Source organism: Natrix helvetica (assembly GCF_964273705.1).
Source record: "Natrix helvetica genome assembly, chromosome: 7".
NCBI classification, from domain to species: Eukaryota; Metazoa; Chordata; class Lepidosauria; order Squamata; family Natricidae; genus Natrix; species Natrix helvetica.
The window spans coordinates 54,571,358-54,598,492 of NC_138558.1; the positions used below are offsets into that span (position 1 = coordinate 54,571,358).

General features: G+C 41.4%; 1 protein-coding gene across 1 annotated transcript in view; it reads right to left on the reverse strand.

The window, feature by feature from the left end:
- LOC309395097 (gamma-aminobutyric acid receptor subunit alpha-2) overlaps window positions 1–27,135 on the reverse strand; it is a 110,917-nt gene that overhangs the window by 33,979 nt on the left and 49,803 nt on the right. Inside the window, exons 4-5 of the mRNA XM_081958900.1 lie at window positions 4,318–4,461; window positions 2,900–3,052 (exon numbers count right to left, since the gene is read on the reverse strand). Coding sequence (XP_081815026.1) covers window positions 2,900–3,052; window positions 4,318–4,461 — 297 coding nt within the window. The remainder of the gene's footprint in view (window positions 1–2,899; window positions 3,053–4,317; window positions 4,462–27,135) is intronic.

Below are 27,135 nucleotides of genomic sequence, written 5' to 3' on the forward strand. Positions count from 1 at the left end.
GAAGGACCAGTGGAGACATGATAGCAGTGTTCCAATATTTGAGGGGGGCTGTCATAGAGAGGAAGGGATCAAACTATTTTCCAAGGAATCTGAAGGCCAGACAAGGAATAATGGATGGAAACTGATCAAGGAGAGATTCAACCTAGAAATAAAGAGAAGTTTTCTGACAGTGAGAACAATCAACCAATGGAACATCTTGCCTTTGGAAGTTGTGGGAGCTTCATCCCTGGAGGCTTTCAAGAAGAGACCGGACTGCTATTTGTCAGAAATGGTGTAGGTTCTCCTGCTTGGGTAGGGGGTTGAACTAGATGACCTACAAGGCTCCTTCCAACTCTGTTACGTTATTAATCTATCCTATCCTATCCACCTCCAGAAATTGTGGGTACACCATCATTGGAGGTCTTCATAAGATAGTTGCCCATCTTATGTTCTGTTACTTCAGGGTGGCTCTACCAGCAGTGCTGAGAAAAACCAACAACAAAAGCCAAGTATAAAAAACAACTCTGCACCCTAAAAAAACACCCATATTACTTTTAAAAAAATAGCCATTTGTCCAGAAAGATATAAGGTCTCCTTGAGCATGAGGTTGAAGATCTCCAAGGTCCCTTCCAACCTATTATTCTGTATTCTATCTTTGGCATAAAAGATGTATGTATGTACGTATGTATGTATGTATGAATGTATGAATGAATGAATGAGTGAATGAATGTATGAATGAATGAATGCAAGCTTAACAAGTTTATACTTCTAAGCCAGAATTTATATCATACTATTTTAAATCAAAATTGGCAAAAGGGAAGAGATTTAGAAAGTCAATTGAATAAGTTAAGCAACATAAGATTGTGTTGTCTGTGAAGGATCGGAAATCCTATATAGATTCCAGATGCATTACTCAAAAGATTTTGAATTTTTTGTGAAGTACACTGTATTAACTCTTCATTAAGAGAAGATGACATAGATTTCTTTTTACTTTGCTTCAAGAAATTTTCGTTGGAAATGAAGCTATTTTATTTACTGATTCACAAGACTTATATAGTTGCCCATCTTATGTTCTGTTAATTCTGGGTGGGTCTACCAGAGTGTGGAGAAAAAAAAAAGAAAACAATAAAAGCCAATATAGAAAAAACAACTCAGCACCCTAAAAAAAAAACATTCACATTACTCTAAAAAAAAAATCACAATCATTAGTTTCCAGCCTATGGATTCAGTTAACTTTATTTTTATTTATTATTCACATTTATAGACCGCCCCCTCTCCCGGAAAGGACTCGGGGCGGTGTACAGTCACTAAAATGCATTATAAAATACATAGACAAAACAGTTAAATAATTAAATACGTAGGTGAAGGAGGTTATAAGACTGTAATAGAATAATAAATATAGTAAATTAAAAGCTTATTAAAACCCAAACCCAATTAAAATGAATAAATCCCCGGGGGGTGAAACTAAGAAAGTGCCAGCCAGCTGATAGAAATAGGTGAGTCTTTAACTTTTGCCGGAAGGAACGGAGGTCGGTGGTAGTTCGAATGTCTGGGGGGAGGTCATTCCAGAGGGTTGGGCCCATCACAGAGAAGGATCTACTCCTAGGTGTCGCCCGCTGGCATTGCCTAGCAGACGGCACCAGGAGGAGCCCCTCCCTGTGTGAGCGGATAGGTCGCAGGGACGTATGTGGAAGGATGCGATCCTGCAGATAACTAGGTCCTCTGCCATGGAGCGCTTTAAAGATGGTGATCAATACCTTGAAACGCACCCGAAAGGCCACAGGTAGCCAGTGCAGCTCGCGCAGGAGAGGTGTTACGTGGGAGTAACGTGTACTTCCCATAATAACCCGCGCGGCTGCGTTCTGAACTAGCTGCAGTCTCCGGATGCGTCCCAAGGGAAGCCCCATGTAGAGGGCATTGCAGTAGTCCAGGCGAGACGTCACCAGCGCATGAGTGACCGTGCGCAGGGCACTCCGGTCCAGTAGGGGGCGCAATTGGCGCACCAGGCGAACCTGGTGGAATGCCCCCCTTGCCACGGCTGCCACATGGTCCTCCATTGACAGCCGGGCATCAAGGAGGACACCCAAATTGCGCGCCCGCTCCACAGGGGACAATTGTTCGCCCCCTATGGCCAGCGATGGAGTCAGCTGGCTGAACCGAGGTGCCGGTAACCACAGCCACTCGGTCTTGGAGGGGTTGAGTTTGAGTCTGTTGTCCCCCATCCAGACCCCGATGGCTTCCAAACACCGGGACATCACTTCGACAGCCTCGTTGTGGAAGACGAGAAGGTTGAGAGCTATGAAATTATGGGAGACTCCTGTCCTGATAGTTTTCAGCTCATTGTATAAAATGTACATTGGGTTTTTGTCTGCCATTTTATTTATACTCTACTGCTTACCAGAACAATCTCCCTTTAGAGAGTAGGATGTTCTTAAACCTGCTGGCCTTGCCAAAGGCCACAAAGACCTGGCTATATGGCCTGGCCTGGAGTTCTGAATATGTTAAAGACACATTTTCTACAAACCACTGGAACCAATGGAGTGTAATATCTCTTGGCTGTTATTTGCATTTCATTTATTTTTGTACTGTGTTTTTAATGGTTTTAATTGTTTGTGAATGTTTGCTGCCCAAAGTAACTGATTTGAGAGGGGCAATTATACAAATAAATATATTCCTCTCATCTTGGCAAAAAAAAAAAAAGGGGGGGGGGTTAAATATGACCCATTTCACATTTTAATTCTCTTTCCAACTTCCAGGAAAATTGTAGAGTAGACTGAACCTAAAACAGCATTAGATAGAAATAAGTATGTTCATGAATCTCAATCGTATACAAAATATTATTAAAAGAAAAACAGGGGAAAAGGATTATACATCCTTCTACGCTAGCATATGAAATAATAAGTTATTACTTGCTACATACCAAAAACTGTCCTTGCAGGAACAGATTCTCTGTTTAACCAGAATGACACCTGAGACAGAATGACTGTCATGATGCAGGGAAGATAGGTCTGAATCACAAAATAACCAATTTTCCTCTTCAAATGAAAATGAGCTGTCATCACTGTGTATTCACCTGAAAAAAAAAGAGATCAGATTAATAACAAAAGAATAATTATCCATTCTTCCTGAGATAAGCCACTTTGAAAAATTACATATTAGCAGAACCAGATAAATATATCTACAACAGAACAGAATAACAGATTCGAAGGGATCTTGGAGGTCTTCTAGTCCAGCCCCCTGCACAGGCAGGAAACCCTAAATCCGGGATGGCAAACCTATGGCACGTGTGCCACAGATGGCACACAGAGCCCTCTCTGCAGGCACATGAGCTGTCACCCCAGCTCAGCTCTGACCTGCATGCGTGCACACCTCCCACTGACCAGCCGGTTTTTGGATCTCTGCTGAACACGCGTGGGGGCGCATGCGGAACACGCGTTCGCATCTTAGATATTTGCAACATTGCTATCATGTTTTCCCCTTGTTCTTCTTTTCATGCTTGACTGGCATGTATTTATGACAGTTGTAGTGTCCTGGGGTTATGTGATCATCTTTGGTGACCTTTAAAGTCAATGGGGAAGCCAGATTCACTTAACAACTGTGTTACTATCTGTCAGGTCTGCCATCTTTAGTATAGCTCGCTTTCGTGACATCTTGCCATAAAATGCAGGGGAGGACGGAAGAAGATGGGAAAGTAGGGAATGGGCAGAAGGAGGGAATGACAGGGTGACAAGAACTAGAGTTGTTAATCCAGAATGAATTGGCCGATCAAAGACAGAATCATGAGAATGGAATGCGAAACTCAACCAAAGAGGTGCCAAACCTCAAAGCCTTTCCCAAAACACCAAAACTAAATACTATTGGACACTGATGGACTAGGGTAGGCCCAGGAAGATGGGAAAATCTCAGGCTTTGTGTGGGAATAGTCAGATCCAGCTTTGTTTACACTGAAACTGCTGAACTTAGTAAAAGTGAACCTTTCACATCAACCATGGAGTCGAGGGCTTTTCTTTTCCTAAGTGCCTAAGCTGGAATAAGCCTGACACTAACTTAACAACTGCAGTAATTCACTTAACCAACATCTCACTTAGCAACAGAAATATTGGGCTCAATTGTGACTGTGAGGACTACCTGTAGAACATCTCTAAGGTCCTTTCCAGTGTTATCATTTACCTAGTTTTATATTCTAAATTAAACTGGCGGCTTGATACCATATTGCATATTTTTCAAGAAAAAGGGAAAAGAAATAAATTGTATCTTGACTGTTAATACAAAGAAGTACAAGTATTAAACTGGATTCTTCATCAATGCTATACAATATTTCTTCTTCACCTTACTAACCTGTATTGGATTTGGCAGTTTCCTGTCCAATTGTTTGGCCTAAGAGATCATACTGGTTCAACCTTGAACCATCTGGAGCTACTTCTACTGAATTTGATGCATTGAATGTCCACTTGTAGGTTACTTCTGCTGTTGTATATGCATCTGGCAAGGACAAAAAAAGGGGAATTCAAAATATTTGAGAGTATTAAATAATTTCAAGTATGAATTAGATATTTAAATCTCTAAATAATGATAGGGACACTTAAGCAGGAGGTATTTCACAATATAACCAAATATGAAAAAGTACAACCAAAAATAAATTATTTCCCCAAATTAATTCATTTATTTCTTTTTTCTTTTTAAAGGTTGTTTTATTTCAAACACATACACACAATAAGACATAAACTACATTTATACAGTACATCACACCGGAACTTCACGTTCCTTCTTGTAGCAGTTATCAATCGGTACATCTTTACATACACTATTTTCCCTCTCAATACATTTCTATTCAGTTTCACATTTTTAACCCTCTTATTCTAGCCACTGTGATAATATGTAAGATTAAATATAAGGTCTCTTTGTTATATTTTGTCGTAGTTATGCCCAATAAGAACATCTCAAGTTTCCAATATATTTGCTTTCCTGTTATGGTTTCCAGCCAGTTTTTAACTTTTACCCAATGTCAACCTCTGTTTTGGTTACTTGCTTACGGCTGCTTTGCTACGCTGGCTTTTTATTGGCTGCCATAAGAACGGTGGGGGGCATGGTATTTGGGAAGGGCATAATATTGTACTGGAGGAGTCTTGTTCTCACAATCTTCTGTGCATGCTGGTGGCTGTTTGGACTTGGTCAAGGCCAACCGTCTCACATACCAACTTGATGAGGCTGTCTGAAGATGCACCCCACATGACACCTTAGGGAGTTGCAGATTGGACACTTGGTTGGGGAATTGGGGGGAGGGGGTTTGTCAAATGTTTGATATGTATGATATGTATGATTGCACGTTTCTGCCTCAGACCTTGCTTTACTTCGCTGCTACCTTTTCATAACCAGTAAAAGTACTCTTAATTCTACAAATGGAGTTAAGTGCTTTCTTTCTTGGTTGCTGAAGGAGGCATGCCTGACACCCAGTATTTTTTGACCGCTTCACATGTTCACCATGTGTGGTAGTATGTTCCATGTGCTTTCTCACACTTCCAACACTTTGGTGATATGCTAGATGATATTTTTGTTAGTCTCGCGGGCAGTAGATGCCATCTATAGAACATTTTGTACTGGTTTTCTTTGCATGCCACAGACATGGTCAATTTTAAATTTATTCCTCATTTTTTTTCCCCATTTTTCCAATTCAATATTATAGCCAAAGTTCTGTGCCCACCTTATCATGGATTCATTTACTACTTCTTCTTCCATTTTGTATTTTAGTAGACATTTGTTTATTCTCCCAATTATTTTCTTTTCCATGCTTTGGATTATCTTATCTAATTCATGTTGTTCTGATTGTATTTCATAAGTTTTGATGTCATAGTTGTATCCAGATTTAATTTGCCTGTATGTAAGCCAATCTACTTTTATGTCTTGGTCTGCCAATTCTTGTATTGTCTTCAAATTTTCCTGATCGCTATTTAAATCTTTATATCTTGCCAATTTGTTTATATCTATAACATTTGAGTATGTCATTGTCTCTATCGGGGAAAGCCAATTTGGAATTTTGGCATAGTGGGATTTTTTTTGTGTGTGTGCCAATTTTGAAGCAGCGCATTTCTGATCAGGTGCCTTTGAAAATACTTGCGGGTTTTATTTTTCCCATCCCATAGAAATGCGTGCCATCCCACTTGCAAATCATGTCCTTCTAGGGCCAAGATTCTTTTATTTTTCAGTTCTATCCACTCCCTCAACCATGTTAATGATGTTGCTTGAGACTACAGCTCCCAATCTGGGAGTGCTAAACCTCCCCGCTCCTTACTATCTTGTATTAGTTTTAATTTGATCCTTGGTATTCTCGCTTTCCATATACATTTGGATGTTAATTTATTTAATTCTTGAAAAAATGATTTGCCTGGATTAATTGGTGCTACTTGAAACAGAAATAAAATTCTTGGGAGAATATTCATTTTCATCCTGGCTACATGCCCCATTAGGGATAATTGTATATTTTTCCAACTCTGTAGGTCCTTCTTTATTTGTATTATTAATTTATTATAATTGTCCTCCTTAATTGAAGAGTACTTTGCTCACACCCAGATCCCCAAGTATTTCACTTTCTTAGTTATTTGCATTTCAGTCGTAAATTCCAATCATTCTCTTATTTTTTCATCATATTTTTTGTTATTATTTTTGTTTGGTTTTTGTTAATTTTTAAACCTGCCACCTCTCCAAATTCTTTTTTTTTTTTAAATTAATTTAGGGCCAGATTCCAGAGGGTCTTCCAATATACTGTAAACACTAGGTTATTGGCAAAGGCTTGAATTTTATATTCTAGATTTTTGATCTTTAATCCTTTTATCTCCTGATCTTTCCTGATTTTATTTAGGAGTATTTCCAATGTTAGTATGCACAGCAGAGGAGAAAAGGGGCATCCTTGTCTTACTCTTTTCCCTATTTTGATCTTTTTGTTAAATCTCCATTCATAAAAACTTTGGCTGTTTGGGTTTTATATATTTCCCCTATTATTTTTACAAATTTCTCTCCAAATTTCATTATTTCTAATTGTAGCATTATAAATGTCCAGTTTATGTTATCAAAAGCTTTCTGGGCATCAAGGAAAACCAGTGCCGATTGTTTGTCAGGGTGTGCTTCATAGTATTCTAGGATGTCCAATATAATTCTCGTATTGTTTTTGATCTGTCTGTGTGGTAGAAATCTATTCTGGTCTGGGTGGATTCATTCTATTAGTACCTGTTTGATCCTTTCTGACATGATTGCAGTAAATAATTTATAGTCTGAATTCAATAATGAATTTGGCCTGTAGTTCTTGATTTCCTGGGGGATGTCAACTTCTAAAGCGTTGCCATGACTATCATCAGGTTGGCATTTGAGGGAGGATTCCATGCATACCTTCGGCCAGAGTTGGATCTGATATTTCTACAACCTAGTTCAGGAATATGATCTATGACGCATGACAGAAAGGATGAGATTGAGGGGTAAAGTTCAAACGCAATTAAGCGAAAGCCAGTTTAGGCTCCACAGAAGTCTGTGCCAAGATGTTAGTCCTAATAAATGAATTGTTTTTTTTAACTTTGTCTCGAGGCTTGTAAATTAATTAGGTCAGTTCTTGGGAACTTCACAGGGGTCAGATTCAGTTTTGGGATTAGAGAAATCATCGCTTCTCTATAAGAGTGAGGAACTTCGGCTTTATCTAGCACTTCATTAAAGTCTTCTAGTACCAATTCCTCCAATATTGTTTGGTTGTTTTTATATAGTTCCACCGGGATTCCATCTAGTCCTGGGGTTTTGTTATTTTTCTGTTTCTTCAAAACAGTTTCTAATTCTGGTATCATAATTGGCCTATTTATCCTTACTCTCTGTTCATCCGAAATTGGATTCATGATTCCTGGATTTAAATATTGTTTAATTTTAATTTCCGCGATGTTGTCCTGGGAATAAAGTTTTGTAAAGTATCTTTGTATAATTTTCTTCTTCTCTTCCAATCTATGTTGTATGACTCCATTTTCATCCTGTAACTGGTATATCGTTCTTTTTTCCCTTTCCTTTTTCAATTTATATTCTAGCCAATTTATATGCTAGTTCCATTGGCATGTTGGCATGTTCGAAATAGTTTTGTTTGGCCGCTTTAATTTTCTGGGCTAATTCTTTCTGGATTATTAGGTTGTGCTTATGTTTTATTGTGTCTCTTTTTCTTTTTTTACCTGTTTTGCAGGTCTTTCTGTAGTTCTGACTCCACCTTGCTAAGTTCCCTCTGTATAGTTTCTTGTACTTTTTGCTTTTTATTTTTCCTTGCTGTGTAGGCAATTGTGTGTCCTCTTATATATGCTTTTGTGGTGTCCCAGAGATTTTGTAATGATGTATCTTCTTTTTTGTTCACCCTAAAGAATAATTTTAGTTCTTTATCTAACATTTGAATATATTCTTTCTCTTTTACCAGATTTTGGTTCATCATCCACCTCTTTTTCTTTTTTTGACCTTTCCATTTTAGTTTTATTGGATTATGAGCCGCCCAATAGTTAGTTTCTATTTCAATTTCTTCTAATTTGTTTCGTAGGTCAGATGATGTCCATACCATGTCAATTCTAGACCAAGATTGGTGGGGACTGGCATAGAATGTATATTTTCTTCGTGACTCATGCGTTTCTCTCTATATATCATATAATTTGAGCTCCGTTGTCATTTCAAAGAAGGGTTTTGGTTGAATGTTTTTCTTGGTCTTGTTTTTTTGTTACTTTTATAGTCTTTCTTTTTATCCACAATTGCATTATAGTCACCGATTAAGCAAATGCTTTCATAGTCCAATTCATTAATTTTATTATGCATTTTTCTGTAAAATTTGTGTTGGTTTTGGTTTGGTGCGTATATTACTATTAGCAAAGTCAGTTTTGGCATTATTTCCAAATTGATCATTAAAATCCTACCATCTTCATCAGCAAAGATTAATTTAGACTTTATTCTTTCTTTAATATATGTTGTGATTCCTCTTTTTTTATTTGTTAAGGACGCATATAATTTTCTCAATTTCGGATTCTCGAGTAGGTTAATGTGCTCCTTTTTGATGTATACTTCCTGTAGGCATATTATATCTGTTTTCAATTTTCGGAGTTTAGTAAAAGTCTGTGTTCTTTTCTTTGCTGCATTTAATCCATTGATATTTATCGAGATGATTGTCGTTTCCTGTTCCATGATTAGTTGTGTTGTTTCCTGTTACTTCTTGTTTGTATCTGGTTTTTTCCTCTTGCGCCTTCCCTTTCCACTTGTTCTCTTTCTTGCTTCTTTTCCTCATCTCTGGTTCTTTCTTTTTCTTCTGTTCTCTCTTCTTCTTGGATTCTGATTCCTACTTCTTCTCTACTTCCTTGTTCTTCTTCCGTCACAAAATATCTTCCAAAAAATTCTTGGGCTTTTTCTATGTTATCAATTTTATATATTTTTTTCTTGCTATGTGACAAGTATATCTTCTGGTACCAGCCATCTGTACATCAATCTATTTTTGTTTAGTTGGTTAGTTAAGAATTGGTAGTGTCCCCGTTGTTCTCTTACTCTGCGTGGTATCTTTTTAAGTGTTATTTGTTCTTTCCCCTTATATGTTATCACCCCTTCTCTAGTTTTCTTGAATATCTCATCTCTGGTTGTTCTTTTTGAGAATCTTACGTTTACTTCCTTAGGCAGTTTGTGTCTTCTTGCATAGTCAATTTTTCCTCTCATCTACTGTTTATTCCTTTGTAAGATTTAGGCAAGAATGTCTGCCATTTTTTCTTTTAGGTCTTTGTCCTTTTCTTCCGTTATATTTTGAAATCTCAAGTAAAAAGAGGCTCTTCCCATTGCCAGGAAGATTATGGCTTCTTCTAATTCTCTGTTTGCCTGCGTATATTTCAATTCCATTTTTTTCCATTGTCTGGTCTGTCTGTTCTATTTTTGTTTCTATAGTTTTTTATTTTCTGCTCGTTAATTGTTATGGATTGCTGGATATTTTCAATTTTATCATCCATATTTTTGATATCATCCTTTAATTCTCCCATTTCATTCTTAATTTCTTCATGGTGCCTTCTAGTCTCTTCATGATTGATGGCTATTGCTTCCTGGTTCTTAGTCATCGACTCTTGGATCATCAATAGCATTGCTTGCATATTTTGCATGCTCTGCCAAGCCTGATGATCCAGATACTACTCCTCCTTTCTCCGCTCCCAGAACACTCTCAATTGTCCTTTGGTTTGAAGGGGATGCTGATGCAGGGTTTGATATTGCTTTCTTTCCTGTTTTGATTAGGGTGGTGATGGTTGCCATCTTTATCCCTCTATTAATGCTCTACCACAATTGCATACAAATTTACAAAAGACGGGATATCAAACAGTTCATACTTCAATAACAACCACCAATCGTCCCCTTATCTCCAAATTTCTCTTACTTCAAATTATCTACTTTTTAGTTCTCAGTGAACTTTCCACTATGGTTCTATCAGTCAATGATTGTCTATTGTTACAATATATTCTTGTATCTGATATATCTAGAGTATTTATTTATTTATTTATTTATTTATTATTCACACTTATAGACCGCCCCCTCTCCCGGAAAGGACTCGGGGCGGTGTACAGTCACTAAAATACATTCTAAAATACATACATAAACAATTAAATTAATACTGGTGAAGGAGGTTATGAGACTGTAATCGAATAATAAATATAATACGTTAAAAGCCTATAAACCCTTAAAACCCAATTAAAATAAATAAATCCCGGGAGGTAAAACTAAGACGGTGCCAGGCCAGCTGATTGAAATAGGTGAGTCTTTAACTTTTGCCGGAAGGAGCGGAGGTCGGTGGTGGTTCGAATGTCTGGGGGGAGGTCATTCCAGAGGGTTGGGCCCATCACAGAGAAGGATCTACTCCTAGGTGTCGCCCGCTGGCATTGCCTGGCAGACGGCACCAGGAGGAGCCCCTCCCTGTGTGAGCGGATAGGTCGCAGGGACGTGTGTGGTAGGATGCGATCCTGCAGATAACTAGGTCCTCTGCCATGGAGCGCTTTAAAGATGGTAATCAATACCTTGAAACGCACCCGAAAGGCTACAGGTAGCCAGTGCAGCTCGCGCAGGAGAGGTGTTACGTGGGAGTAACGAGTACTTCCCATAATAACCCGCGCGGCTGCGTTCTGAACCAGCTGCAGTCTCCGGATGCGTCCCAAGGGAAGCCCCATGTAGAGAGCATTGCAGTAGTCCAGGCGAGATGTCACCAGCGCATGAGTGACCGTGCGCAGGGCACTCCGGTCCAGTAGGGGGCGCAATTGGCGCACCAGGCGAACCTGGTGGAATGCCCCCCTTGCCACGGCTGTCACATGGTCCTCCATTGACAGCCGGGCATCAAGGAGGACACCCAAATTGCGCGCCCGCTCCACAGGGGACAACTGTTCGCCCCCTATGGCCAGCGATGGAGTCAGCTGGCTGAACCGAGGTGCCGGCAACCACAGCCACTCGGTCTTGGAGGGGTTGAGTTTGAGTCTGTTGTCCCCCATCCAGACCCCGACGGCCTCCAAACACCGGGACATCACTTCGACAGCCTCGTTGGGGTGGTTTGGGGTTGAAATATACAGCTGAGTATCATCAGCGTACAGATGATATTCAACCCCAAAACCACGGATGATCTCACCCAGCGGCTTCACATATGCGTTGAACAGGAGAGGCGAGAGGACCGACCCCTGTGGCACCCCACAAGTGAGTGGCCTCAGGGACGACCTCTGTCCCCCTGTCAACACACATTGCTTCCGGTCAGAGAGGTAGGAGCCGAACCACCGCAAAACGGTGCCTCCGACTCCCATCCCCTCCAACCGGCGCAATAGGATACCATGGTCGATGGTATCAAAAGCCGCCGAGAGGTCTAATAGGACCAGGATAGAGGAGCAACCCCTATCTCTGGCCCTCCAGAGATCATCGACCAACGCGACCAAGGCTGTCTCGGTGCTGTGCCCGGGTCGGAAGCCGGACTGGCGTGGGTCTAGATAATCGGATTCGTCTAGGTGTCGCGGGAGCTGCTGCGCCACCACATTCTCAACAACCTTCGCCACGAAGGGAAGGTTGGAGACTGGACGATAGTTAGCTAGCTCCATTGGGTCGAGTGAAGGCCTCTTGAGCAAGGGTCTCACCACCGCCTCTTTCAAGGCGGTTGGTAAGTAACCCTCACCCAATGATGCGCTCACCAGGCCCAGGAGCCAGCCTCGTGTCACCTCCCAGGCTGCCAGTACCAGCCAGGAGGGGCACGGGTCCGTTAAACAAGTGGTGGGTCGCAGCCGTCCACGCAACCTGTCCAAATCCTCGGGGGCAACAGAGTCAAACTCCTCCCAGAGTGGTCTCTCAAGACTCGCTGTTGGCGGCTCGTCTGGTCCACTGACGGAGGTCCACCCGCTCCGGATCTGATCGATTTTGTCCTGAAGATATTCCCCAAACTCCTCTGCTCTACCTTGTAAGGGTGTCTCCCGCACCCTCTGCGATAGAAGGGAGCGAGTCACCCTAAACAGGGCGGCAGGGCGGTTATCCGCGGACGCAATAAGAGCAGCACAATGTCTACGTTTGGCCGCTCTTATTGCCACAAGGTAAGTCCGCAAATAGGCTCTTACCTGTGTTCGGTCAGATTCGGAGCGTGAGGACCTCCACCTGCTCTCTAGACGTCTCCTGTGGCGCTTCATCACCCTAAGCTCCTCAGTGAACCAAGGAGCCCAGGTGGGTCGATGCCGCAGGAGAGGTCGCAAAGGCGCAACCCGGTCCAAGGCCCCAGTCGTCGCCCTATTCCAGGCAATCACTAGGTCCTCGGAGCGGGAGCGGGACAAGGCTACAGGAATTGGCCCAAGCTCCGTCTGGAATCTATCAGATTCCATCAGGTGCCTGGGGCGGTACCAGTTTATAGAGTCTGGTTCCGCCTCCTCGCGGTGGGGGATAGCGCCAGGGAAGTCCAGCCGGAGGGATGAGTGGTCTGACCATGACAGGGGCGTGATAACTAAATCCCCTATTCCCAGATCACTCGTCCACTGTTCAGATACAAAAATGAGGTCCAGTGTATGGCCCCCTTCGTGAGTGGGGCCCTGCACTAATTGGGTCAGGTCCATGGCCGTCATGGAAGCCATGAACTCCCGGGCCACCTCGGAAGCCGCTCCCATCGACGGCAAGTTAAAGTCCCCCATGACCAAAAGTCTGGGAGTCTCAACTGCCGTCGCTGAGATTAGCTCGAGGAGCTCGGGCAGGGCTGCTGATGCATAGCGAGGAGCCAAGTATACAATCAGCAAGCCCCACTGCCTCCCTGGGCCCCAGTTCACACCAAGGGACTCACACCCGGGTATCTGAGGAACAGTGAACTCCCTCGGCTCTAAACATTCCCGCATAACCACCGCCACCCCTCCACCCTTACCCAGGGCCCGAGGCTGATGAAATGCACGGAAACCCGGTGGGCACATTTCCACGAGGGGTAAACCACCCTCGTGGCCCAGCCAGGTCTCCGTTATCCCTGCAAGGTCTAGCTCCCCCTCTGAGATCAACTCATTAATGAGGGGGGCCTTGTTGGTGACAGACCTTGCGTTACAAAGCATCAGCCGCAGGCCCTGGCTCTGTATGACCTGTCCACCTAGACTGCAGGGGTTGGTACAAGCGACCGGGCGTAACCAACAGCCACGGTCTCCCAACCGACCTTGAGATCTTATCCTGTCCTCGCATCCCCTCCTCCCCGCGACCGTTGTAATAGGGCAACCCTCTGCTTTAGTGACCTTTATATTCCCCCCCTCCACCGCATCCCCGTCCTTCCTGGACTCACCTATATGTCCGGCACTGGCTCTCCTCCCGGTCTGAATAGCCCTCCCCCCCACCCTGGAACCCCCTAAAAAAGATAAAAAACATTTTACTAAAAATCCCCTTAGCTTCCGGTTCCTGCACCTCTCGGGGTCCACGAACCCGTCCTCGAGGCGGGCCCTTGAAAGAGCCAAGGGCCAAACCTGCGAGAGAGGGGCCTCCCGCAGGCGGAGCAAATCTAGCCTCGAGTAAGTTATTATCAAAGTTCCAATAGGGGTTAAGGTGCTGTAGGTGGTAAGAATAAGTCAGTATGGGGGGAAGGTTGAAGGCATTAGTCCCATAAATCAATGTGGGAGGTGAGAGGCATTGTCCTAGATAATTCTTCAGTAAAGAGTGGGGGGGAGCAAATGTCCAAATAATGGGATTAGACGGGTGCGACGATAATGGTAAAAATGATAGAAAAATGGGTGATAGCCCTGACTATAAGGTTAGTGAAAACCCTCCGTAGTCTTAGATGGTCCTGGGTGGGGATAAGCTCAGGAACAGAGGTTCAGGATCCTTGGTGGGTGGGGGGGCAGTCTTGGCCCAGGTATCCAGATAGCCATACTCCCAGGCAGCCTTCCAGCCTCTCCATGGTCATAGGCCCGGTCCAGGGCTCTTGACCAGATCTCCCAGAGGCCTCAGATGATCCAAGCCCCACAACCACCATAACCACCATCTTCTCCCATTCTGTCCTGGCTCCCACCTGAAGGGTCCAATAGTCCAGGCTCACCCAGTGCTCACCCAGCGTTCCTAAATTCCGTGCGTTGGTCTTCCTGCGTCTTCCCAACAGTGCCGGCCTCCAGGAGTCACCAGGGGCCGACAGAGGATGATACGGCATTTTACAAGTAAAAATACAAGCAGGTCTTCTTTCAGCCTTTCCAAATCGGCTGTCTCGCCTCTCTACCGGCCGCTCTGTCGTCTCCACTTGTCTCCTCTGCCTCCTCTGTCTCATCTGCCAGCACGCACGCCCAGACGCCGAACGCTGCAGCGCCGCCGCCATTCCTCCCTTCTCGCACTCCCCGACCTCTTCCTGCCTCTTCCTGCCTTACGCCGATCTTCTGTGGCCTCCCCTCGACCACTGCGACCACCCTGGCGGACCAAAATACCTCCAAAACCAGCCTGGGTGGTCTACAAGTCCGACTCTCAGCCCTCCGATGGAACGAGGGCCGGAAACAGCACCCATTGCCCCGCTGGAGCTCCGCGGCGTCTCCCGGAGCTCAGGAGGCGATCGCCATTACCGGAAGCTCTATAGGGTTCTATAACTATGCTTTTAATATTTAATTATTGAATATATCAATATTATATTACATATAGATATGCAAGTATATAAATATGTAAGTATGTAAATATATTAGTCTAAGTCTAAATGATTTTTACAAACGACTATAAATTTTTAAATCACTATTTCACACTTTTAAATGTTACTTTTACATACAATTCATTTAGTTCTAAATTTTCTTTTACTTATAAATAAGATTTATTCTTTATCTTTAATGTTCTTATATGCCCTTTTATACTATTATATATTTCCTTTTTAGTAATAACAATAGTAACAATTTTCATTCAGGGTTCAATTACATGCTTAGAGACAGAGTTGTTCCTCCTCCTCCTTTTTCTCACTCCTAGAGTTTTCCTAATGTCACTATCACTTTGTCTTGCATCAGCTTCTCCTTTTTTTTGACAGTTCCTCAAAATCCAAAGTTCAAAATTGTAATCCACTAGATGGTACCTTTCTGTCAATTTCACTGTTTAAATGTCCAAAGCTCCACCAAGTTACCCAAAAATCACAATTCCAAATATCGCCAAGCTAATTTAGTCACCCTATTATATTTTATATAATTATGTAGTTTAGTCCCACAAATTAAGTTCACTGCACCAATATTTGTTACTTGAGATTGCTACTAAGTTCAGTGTCCACCTATTCTCGAATATCTACTTACTCTGGGTTTCTTAGAATATTTGATTAATATAAATGCTCCTGTCTGCAGTCACTATTTACCACTCTCAGCGCCAGGTATCAAATCACTTTCTCCTCGATCTTCTATCGGGTTTCCCATCTGCATTTAACTCTCTCCTGTACTCACATGCGCTGTCACTTTCTGCCATTCACTTCTGCTCATACCACTATCATCACCGCCAGTTAGACTGTAGAAAGTCTTCTCAAAGGAGCCTCTCTCTTTCTGCTGCACCAACTTAGTAATCCTTTTTCTCCTCTTTCCTGGGGTATTTGTCACTACTGAATTTCACTGATCTTCTCTGCTTTCTCTAATCTTCGCTCCCCTCTTATGCGGTCGCCATCGCTCTGGACCTGTCAAAGTGACAGGCTGTTTCTTTTTAAAAAAATGTTTTTTAAATTTTTGAATAAACACAAACAAACAAGACACAACAAGCACCATAAAAACATCTTCCATTACAAATTGTAAAAAGTGTGTCAATTGGTTACAAAGAACTTTCGTGCATCCCTTCCACCGTCATCACCTATGAGTCATATCAAGTTATATATTTTACATCAGATATATTTATATATATTACTATCATCTACCTCATCTTTCATATGACTATAGTTGTTTTAACGTCCCTTTATAACAAATATTCCAAAGTTTAAAACAAAACCATATAATGGGATTCCATTATCTATTTTCAATATCATCCAACAACATTCAAAATAAAAAGTAATTATGTTTGATAAAATCTTTGCGCCTCTTTTCTTAATCATTGTTTACAATTTATATCCAATTTCCCTTTTATCATGTTGATACAAATATTACATTATTATCATTATCAGTCATTTATTTAACAATAGTTTGACTAAGTTTAACTTACTTTTTCCCCTTTTTTTCACCATTTAAAATTTATACCAAATTTCCTCTTATCAAACCAATACATACATTGTTATCATTATCAATTATTTATCTAACTTTATCCATTATCACTTTATTTTTAACATAATGCTCTAATTTTAACTAACTTTAACTAGTGTTTTGTTGTTAGTTTTCATATCTCAACCAGTGTCTTTCCAATAATAGTGTAGTCCTATTTCTTTTGCCATTTGTGGAATTAATCTTCTGGTTATTTCCTTAATTAAATTTGTGTGGACTTCTCTTTGCAACTTGTTGCTTGTTACATCTTGTAAAATCTCGAGACCCTCCACCAGCTTCTTTAATCAGCTTATCTTTGGTTATCACTAGTGCTTTTGTCAAAGTTTATCTCCTTAAGTCCATCAATTCTTCTCTTTTTTCTTCTTCTATATCTTGAAATCTGGAGTAGAGCGCCTTTCCATCTATCTTCCCTTTTCATGTTCCACTCTTTCCATCTCCAACCACACTCAGTTCACTGTCAATATCCACTATTGTCTTGCCTCTTTGTTCATTTTTCCCTTGGGTTTTTAGAACTCTAACCTCCACTTTTTCCATTTGCTGGATATCTTCCATTTTTCCATCAGGTGTTACCACATTACAATTTATATTTTCAATATTTTCCCATCTCTTCTCAACTCTCTCTGTTGTTTCTAATAATTTTTGAATTTCAAACATAATCTGTTGTAATGTTATGGTTTTGTTTTTGGTGTTGTGCTATCCTTCCAGTTAGTAAACACTGCCACTCTAGTTTAAAAACAAGGTTTTGTTTTCACTTCGTTCCAGCCACCAAAGAGCATCCAAAGAGCACCTGTATAAACAACCCATGCTCTTCTCCTTATCTCTTCTATAAACAAGCTGAAGCCTTTGAAGTGCAAGGTCAAAATGATCAAAGAGAAAAAAGAAAAAGCAATGTTTCCAGGACTCAACCTCCAAGTGGCAGTGTAACTTCTTTTCCCTCTGAGGTTACTACCCTCTTTATATTCCTTTTATATCTTCTTTATGTTTCAGGCTTAGAAGTAACAAAATTCTTAAATGAAACAAAATAAAAAGAAAAAAAATCCACCCCAACCAGTATTGTAGAAATAAAGAAGATTTAATCCATAGGTAAAAAAAGAAATAGAACAAGAAAAACTGATACTTTCACTTTAAAAAGTAGAAAATGTTTCAAAACTTCCATCCATAGGGGAAAAAAAAGGATAACACACTGTCCAATAATGCTTAATTTCGCTGCTTATTTTCTTTTCTTTATCAGTTTAGTTTAGCTTCAATCTTTTTTGGGCAGTCTTTTATAAAAAATAAGATTTCCTCACCAGATGAACACACTTTCTCTTTCCACTTTCCTCCCGTTGCAGAGCTGTCCTGACTTCAGCAGCTTGGGCCTGTGCTTATGTCGCCAGCAAGAAGAGATTCTCTTGGATCAATCAGGGACTTTGCGATGTCCCTGAGATCAGCAAGACGTACTCTTCCCTGTCATCGTCTCTTCGGGATGGTTTAGGTCCAGATGGACCTTCCAGCGGCAAAAGTGTTGACTGTGATCTCGGAGCTCCGAGATTGCACATCGTGTTGTCGCGATGTCAGCTCTCTTCCTCCGGGACAGGTTGTTTTTATTGTCGGTTTAGTGGGTTTCTCCTATCCGCTGGGGGGTTTGCCTTACCTTCCCAACGTCTTCAGAGTATCCCCCTGTCTCTGCAAATTTCTCTAGGATGCGTGGTGCTCAAATCAAGCCCCGACAAAGAAAATTTGGGTTTCGGATACGAGAGCCCCCGTTCCTCAGCCCTATGCACGATGACATCATTGCCAGAAGCCTGACATCACTGCTGGAAGCCAATGCATTTCATTTCTTTTTTGTCTGATAAAGAGACACATTTCTTTCTTTTAATGACACATTCCTGTTTCAGACCATAGCCACTTATCTCTCCCCTTTTCTTTTAAAAATTATGTTAACCTGTTGTTTTTCATCTTTGAAATTTTTACCAAACCATTTAAACTAAAAGTCACACCTCTACCATATTATGTAACCAGAATTTTTCAGAGCAAAACAGTCATCCAAACTATGAATATAAAAAATGCAGATGGTTTATTATTTTAATTCAATGCTTCAAACCTCCCGGTGGGGAGGGAGAAGAAACCATGCTAGCATAGCTAAAAACATAGCAAGATTATGCTATGCAATGTATTTGATGTATAGAATTAATTTGATGTATATTCAGATATCCATACATAGCTAATCATTATTTCATATTAATCAATTTATAGCTTTGCTCCACTAAAATGATGTAATTTGACTTGAATCAATCAGAATAGAGCTCGAAGGGACCTTGGAAGTCTTCCAGTCCAGTCCCCTACTCAATCATTTTTGAAAAATGATTGTCCAGTTTCTTCTTAAAAACCTCCAGTGCTAAAGTATCCACAACTTCTGAAGGCAACCCTGGTGCTTGAACCATGTAAATTTCTTCCTCTAATTCTGCATTGAGGAATGCTGTGGTTACATTAAAGTGCCAAAATTTATGGCCACATGCCGCTGCCAAAACTATTGCCAATCTTATAGTTTCCCTTTTTACCATTGGTGCAAACACCTCATCATAGTATACATTTTTCTTTTGCAAAAAAACCTTGTGCCACTAATCTTGCCTTATATCGGACTTCATTGTTGGGTGATACTTTCTTTTTGTATATCCATTTACATCCTACTGTTTTGTAACCTTGTGTAAAAATCATAGATGACTTTATGTTCATTCACGGATTTCATTTCTTTGTCCATGGTTTCTTTCCACTTCACTTGCTCGACTTTGGGTAGTGCCAATACTTCCTGAAAGTTTCTTGCTCATAACACACATTACACACCTTTACTTTACTAGCAGAATATCTGTCAGGTGGAATTCCTTTGTTCCATCACTCTGACCTGCATGGCATTGACTGTTCTTGTGTGTCAACCCTTTCTTTTTTGTTTCATATAAGGGTCATCTTCTTCTGACTCTTTTTCTTATCTTTTTCTTATCCTTTCTCAGCCTCTCCTCCTTGAACACCGGCACCATCACTAAGTGAGTCACCATCACTAAGTGGATCATTCCTAAACTTGGCATCAATTCTGCTCCAACTTTGCTTTGCAAATTTGCAGACCAGGAAATTACTATCCTTCTGCTCCCATCACTAAAGTGACAGCTATTTGAGCCAGGCTCATAGCCTATAAACCCGAGCTTTCTAGCTTTTGGTTGCCATTTTCTCCTGATTGCCTTTGGAATATGCACTCATGCATTACTTCCAAACATACTTAAAAATGGCAGAGATAGCTTTCTCCCATATAGCACAGCATATGGAGTAGCATTAATATAAGAACTCCACAGCCTATTGATCAAATAATTAGCAGTCAATATGGCTTTACCCCCCAATATGACCTGCTCAGATCAGAATCTTTCAGCAATGAGTCTTTCATTGTTTGTAAGACTCCATTCTGTCTTTCAGCAACACCATTCTCAGCTGCTGTGTATGGATTAGGGTGTCTATGTCTTCTTCTTAACTGCCCCAACCACTGTTGAAAACTTGCTGACATGAATTTGGAACCCTGTCAGTTTGCAGCTGGCACATGTTGCCTATATCTTCTTTCTATGAAGCTTACCCATTGCTCTTTCCTCCGGTTACAAGAGAAGCAGCCATTGAGGCTGCACAAGGTTGGGACAGACCCCTGAAACGGAAGCAGAGCAGGAGAGAGAGTGTGTGGAAATTGATGAGATAAATTTTATTATTGGAGAAGAGAACACCCAAAAAGATTTAGAGCAAAATTAAAATTGAAGACAGAAGAGAGTAAGCAGCAGATTAAAACTGTATTAAAATTAGTGTTATCTTTTTTTTCTTAACTTCGTTTTCTTTTTTTGGATGGGATTCCTACAAATGTCTTTTACTTTTTAAATTGGACTGGTCTCTTTCTTCCTTCTTCTTCTATTTTTCCTCACTTTTTGTATTTGTGGAGCAAGAATCTCTTTCTTTTTGGTAACGTTTGGGTAGATTTTACCTTTAAAAAAAATTTCTCTGAAGCTCGAAACAAAGAAAGGGCTAAAAGCAGGAGAAAAAGAAGTAACACTGTCACTTAGAGGATGGAGGCTTGGAAACACTAATTCCTATGAACATTTGATTTATATTTTATATCTTGAAGTCCTTGACTCTGTTTACTGAAAGGAACAGTGGGAAAAGCACAATTTGTTTATACGGGTGCTCTTTTGGAATATTATCAGTAGCTCGACTGGAGTAAAGAGAAAGCCTGGACTTGAAAGATTATAATAAATTTGTTTGAAATTTAATAATAAGCCTTGGATGGTTTAGTGGCAGTGCTTACAACCTGGAAAAATGGCACAACATGAAGAAGAAAAGGAATTAACATTGCAAAAAATTATGTTGGAAATTCAAAAAGTTCTAACAAGCACAGAGAAAATTGATAAGTGATTTCAGATTATAGACCAAAAAATAGAAAGAATGGAGGGAAGAGTTGAGAATATTTACAAAACAATGATGACATTTGAGGACAGAGTTAAAAAAACTGCAGAGAAATATGAACAAAGTGATAAGAAAATTGTTGACATTGTCAGCAAACCGTGAGTGGAGGGAAATGATATGTATGAATTACTGAAATGAGAGATCAACAAACTCGAACTCTATCCCAGACTTCAAAATATAGATGAAGAAAGAGGAGAAAATTTGGCAGAAACCATGAGAGTAATTTTGGCAGAAGCACCAGTGATAACAAAAGGCAAGATGATGGAAGGAACAGATGGAGGGTTTCAACTCTCTATAAGATATGGAATGAACAACAAGTTGCTAAGAGAAGTCCACATAAGACTTATCAAGAAAACACTTAGAATACAGATTCTACAAATGGCAAGAGATATTGGATTGCACTACTACTGGAAGGATACAGAAAAAGTATATCTTTCCTGTTTGTTGGGGGGCATCCTTCCTGAAAAGACTGTACATCGTTGGTGAAAACAGAGATCCCTTCTGTTACCTGTAGTTCTCAACTTACAACCACAATTGAGTCCAAAGCACAATATTGTTTTATTTCTTTTGAAGTTAGTAGTATTTAACAGGATGAAGAAGAGGCAACAGAGTATGACTGCTTTCTTCACCAAGAAACTAAGACAGGAGCAATCAGCTGATCCAAAACAGTCACCAGTACCACCAGCACTACCAGCACCAGCAGTTGGACCAGCACCACCAGCACCAGCATGTCCACTTCCACCACTTGAAGTTGGAGAAAGTAGCAAGTTCATCTCCTCCACTGAAAGTCTTCCCAATCGTCCTGTCTGCTGGAATTTGTAGCAATATAGAAACTTCCAGGAGAAGTATGATGGACTGGCAGTGTCTGACAAATGTTAGGTTGTGAGTACTGTGCGAAACACAGGTTCTCATTAGAGAAAGGTGTTCATGTTTCCAGAGAGGGGGAAAATTTCCAGGTTGAAGCAGCAGGGACAAATAAGGAGAATCAGCAAGCATCTCTCATAAACATCCCTGCGACCAATCCGCTCTCACAGAGAGGGCCTCCTCCGGGTACCATCCGCTAAACAGTGCGGGCGGGCGGTGCCTAGGAGTAGGGCCTTCTCTGTGATGGGCCCAACCCTCTGGAACGACCTCCCCCCTGATATTAGAACCACCTCTGATCTCCGCTCCTTCCGCAAGAAACTCAAGACCCACCTGTTTCGAGTAGCAGGTCTGGCCTAATTACAACCATTATCGTAACTGCATTTATCATCTATTTAAACCTTCCTGGATGGCTTTTTAAATTTTATACTGGGGTTTTAATGGGTTTTAAAATTGTTCTTAATATTCAATTGGTTTTGGGATTTTATAACAGACCGTGTGTGTGAGTTGTTTATGTTGCATGTCTTATGTCTTATGTCATTTTATTGTTTTGATTACGAATGGTCTGTACACCGCCCCGAGTCCCTCCGGGGAGAGGGGGTGGTCTATAAATTAAATAAACCATAAACTATAAAAAAAATGAAGGAACATTTTCAATCAAAATCACACACCATTTGTAGAGAGAACATTAAACAATGGGAGGAGGATGCTATAACAAAATCCATACATAAGTCAACTGGAAAACATTTATCTACTAGTAGCACAATATTTTTTACGGTTCACAATCTGGCACAAAGATGTAACCATTCTCAGACATTGAAGGGCAGGTAGATTTGCCAACTGCAATTGGAGTAGATCTGGGAGTAGGCTTACATCCACAGAGACCTGCAGTAAAAATAGTTGAATTCATTGCAAAAGAAATTAAAACCACCATGTTTGCCAGCATTATTGCAAAGAATCTGAAAGTGTATTTGATCATTGATGAAGCCTCAACGCTATCAATGAAAGCAGTTGTGATAGTTTTTGTAAAAGTTGAGGATTCAGAATGCCCAACAACCATTTTTGTTGAGCTGGTGGAATTGAACAAACAAGATGCAGAGACCATATGTTCTTCACTGATGGGAACATTACATAAAGTTGGGTTTACCACAGAATATCTGCGAAAGCATTTAATAGCATTCTGCTCTGATGGTGCCAGCGTTATGCTTGGGAGAAAATCTAGAGTCAGCACCAGAATAGCTAAAGCTTTCCCAAACATTGTGATCTGGCACTGCTTGAACCATCTCCTCCAACTTGTGCTGGATGACTCCATAAAAGACATCATGCAACTGAACCACTTCAAAATATTCCTTGAGAAGATACACACCACTTTCCATAAATCCTGCAAGAGTCAGATGGAACTTTTCCAAATCTCTGAACAACTGGGCATTGAAATTGTGAAGATTGACAAAGTTTTGGGACCAAGATGGGCTGCCTGTAGTTTAAGGTCAACCATAGCTGGGTGGCGTGCTTATCCAGCACTACATCAGTTTTTTTCTGGGCAATGTAAAATACCCAAGCATAGCTGCCCGTTTTGAAAATGTAAATTTTTTGACTGATTTGGCCCTCATGATTGATATTCTCTTCTGTCAAATGCCCTGCAAGGGAGAAACACAGACATTATCAAGGCCCAAAAATTGGTATTACAATCAATTAAAGCATTTGAAATAATTAGATGGGGAAAGGGCCCATATGAAAAAAAGATTGACGGAATGATAGCTTCAGAAGCCTTCCAAAATATAAAATTTGTTCAAAATCAACGATTTATTGCACTTCCTCATGAAAATCTTTTGGAAAGCATAATCACCAATTTGAAGAAAAGGCTGATGGATTGTGAACATCTAAAAACAGGTAGCCAATTGCCAGATGCAAACAAATTACAATTTCTCGTATATTTAGAGCTGTTTTATTATTTTGTGTGCTGGTGTCATCCTAATGTAGTGCATGCAATTGAAGAGTTCATTTCTGTGTCTCTTCTTTGTGTAGACCATTCATTGGAGCAAAATGGTCAGTTGATGGTGTTGGAAGACTGGCAGGACAATCATCTTTCCTCTGTAAGTAACTGTTTTATTGTTTTGTGTGCTGGTTTCATCCTAATGTAGTGCATGCAATTGAAGAGTTCATTTCTGTGTCTCTTCTTTGTGCAGGCCATTCAGTGATGTTAAAGTCAGGCAATGACAGTCATTGTCAGATCCCTAAAAGTGATACTGCCATTCAATTGGGAGGAGGGGGAGCTGGGAGTTGATTTATTAGCAGTGCCTGTGACAACTGATATTTTACAACTGGTTTCCTGGCACCGAAGTGCCTTGAGATCCCATACCTTTTGAGGAATGTTTATGATGGCCATGTGGAACGATTCACTTTAATGTCTAACGGAAAATAACCATGGGAATGTATGATTATCTGGTTCTCATGGCAGCTGGTAACGGAACCACCTTCACACTTGTGTATTGGCTAAAATCTGCATTCTAACTAATGGAAGGGGTCTCTACTGCTTTAATTCTACTTGCATTGCCTAAGGGGATTCAGATGTTGCTTTGAACTGGATGTTTTCACTTCTACCTAATAAAAGGTCCTTTTTGAAATACTTCGTTTCAAGAGCCTTCACTTTCTTAAGCAGAAGAGGTACTCCTTACAGAAAGCAACATCTGAAAAATGGTCAACCCGGAGAAGCAATCTTTGCTCTACCAAGGGGACTCTGCAAACAATGTCTGAGCAAAACAGTGAACAGGGAGAAGCTGAATGCAGGAGGGAGACATCAACCCCTCCCCCAACTGGAGGCCTGCTCCCTGTACCCTGTCGGAGAGGATGAGGTGATCCTGGAGGACTCCCAAAAGCCCCACTGGCCGATCGGGATCTGGACGAAAGATGGCTGGGATGGGAGGACCAGAGGAGTCACCCTCACCCATGGTAACCGAAAACCGGGGTGGAAATTGGAGCTAGAAGACCCCTCTGACCAGGAGGAACTAAATGAAGCATCGCTGAGAGAAGATCATCTGAAGAGACATGTAACCCAGTTGGTGGTGGAGATTTTGGAAAATCTCAACATCCAGGGGAAGCCAGAAGCACAAAGAAGCACTGGAAGGGCAGCAGCCATGGATTATGCCAGGGGGGCTACCCCCCTTTCAGCCCTGCTGATCAAGCAGATGGAACAGCAGCAGCAGGGGACCCAGCAAACCCTCTCTCCCAATTGGCGCATGGATTGGGGCCCATTTCCAACTAATCCCAAAACCTGCAACTGGAAAGAAAAACTCCCTCCCTTGAGGTGAAGTTTGACGGGGATCCGCAACAACTGGGATTCTTTGTGGCACAAGAGCTCACCTACATGCAAGCGTATGGGCATGATTTTCAAATCCAAGGATCCCAAGTGTGAGTTGTTACCCTAGCCCTGGAAGGAGCCACTGCCAGATGGATGGTGACCCTACATAATGCCGATGTGCCAGAACTGCGGGACTTTGACCATTTCATGATGGCCCTGCAACAATGTTTCGAGAACCCCCTCGCAGAACGCAAAGCACACAACTGCATTAAAGTTCTGAAGCAGGGACGGTGGCCAGTGGCAGAGAATACTGAAGAATTCCGAGCAGCTTCTTTTGCCATTGAACTTCTACAGATAAGCATTGGGAGCCACGAAGAAATATTTACATTGATAGTGGCACATGGCACAGAATGGCCACTATTATTGGCTGAAAAAATGGAACCCCAAAATTAATTGGAAGCAAGGTACCATAAGAGTGCAGATGCATGTGACTTTTGCTGAGAATCCAGACCAAGAAACTGAGGGGGCAGAGCACCAAGAAATAGCAATGCCTGCTTACACTATTGCCAACCCAGAGCATACCCAAAGAATACAAAGACTTGGCTGCGGTTTTTAGCAAAAAAGCATCTGATGAGCTTCCCCCCCACCGCTCCACTAACTGTGCGATAGAAATCCTACCCGGTACCAAACTCCTTAAACCCAAGATGTATAGCATGTCCCCGAGGGAGCTGGAAAGAACTGGGGGCATTCATTGAGAAAAACTTAGCAAGGGGTTTCATTGAGCCAGCCCGACCAAAAATCGCAGCCCCAGTGTTATTTAGAGAAAACAAAGATCACTCAAAACATCTCTGTATGGGTTTTAGAAATGTAAATATGATTAGAGTGGAGAACATGCACCCTCCATACCTCGCTAAAGGGAAAAACATTTCAAAGCTGGATTTAATGGAGGCTTACTACCACATCAGAATTAAAGGGGGGGATGAATGGAAAATGGCATTTAACACCCCACTTGGATGCTACCAATTCAAAGTGCTCCCATTTGGGCTACAAGCCCCCCCCCCCTGCAGTGTTTATGCAATTAATGAACAAAGTGCTACATGACCATTTGTATAAGGGGTTTTTGGTTTATTTAGATGACATTTTGTTATATACCGAGACCAAAGCAGAACATGTAAAGTCCAGGCTGTTCTGAACAAACTCCGTTCTACCAAACTTTATGCTAAACTCTCTAAATGTGAATTCCACCAAGACAAAATTGATTATTTAGGGTACTGCATTTCACACCAGGCTTAAAAATGGATCCTTTAAAAGTGCAGGTGGTACTTGATTGGGAATCACCCCGCATGTGTAAAAAAAGCTTCCTGGGATTCGCCAACTTTTATTGCCAGTTTATCCCTGCTTTCACTCAGATTGGTCTCCCAATCACAAAGCTTTTAAAAACAAAGGGGAAGGGTAACCCAAAACTGAAGCAGCCTTTGAACTGGACAATGGAATGCCCAGCTGCATTTGAAAAACTTAAATGGCTGTTTTCAGCAGACCCAATTCTAAAGCACCCAGACACAGAGAAACCATTCATCATACAAGCAGATGCCAGCGATGTGGCAATAGGGGCGGTCCTGCTTCAGAAAAATGAGCAAGATCAATTAGAACCATGCGCTTACACCTCCAAAAAATTGAATGAAACTGAGCAAAGGTGGGCCATTTCAGAGAAAGAAGCTTATGCAGTGCGGTGGACACTTTTAAACCGCATTTCCTAGAGGGGAATAAGATCCCTTTTGAAGTCTGGATGGATCATACAAATTTAGAAGCCTTCAAAACCCCAAGGAAACTCTCCCCAAAACAAGCACAATGGGCTCC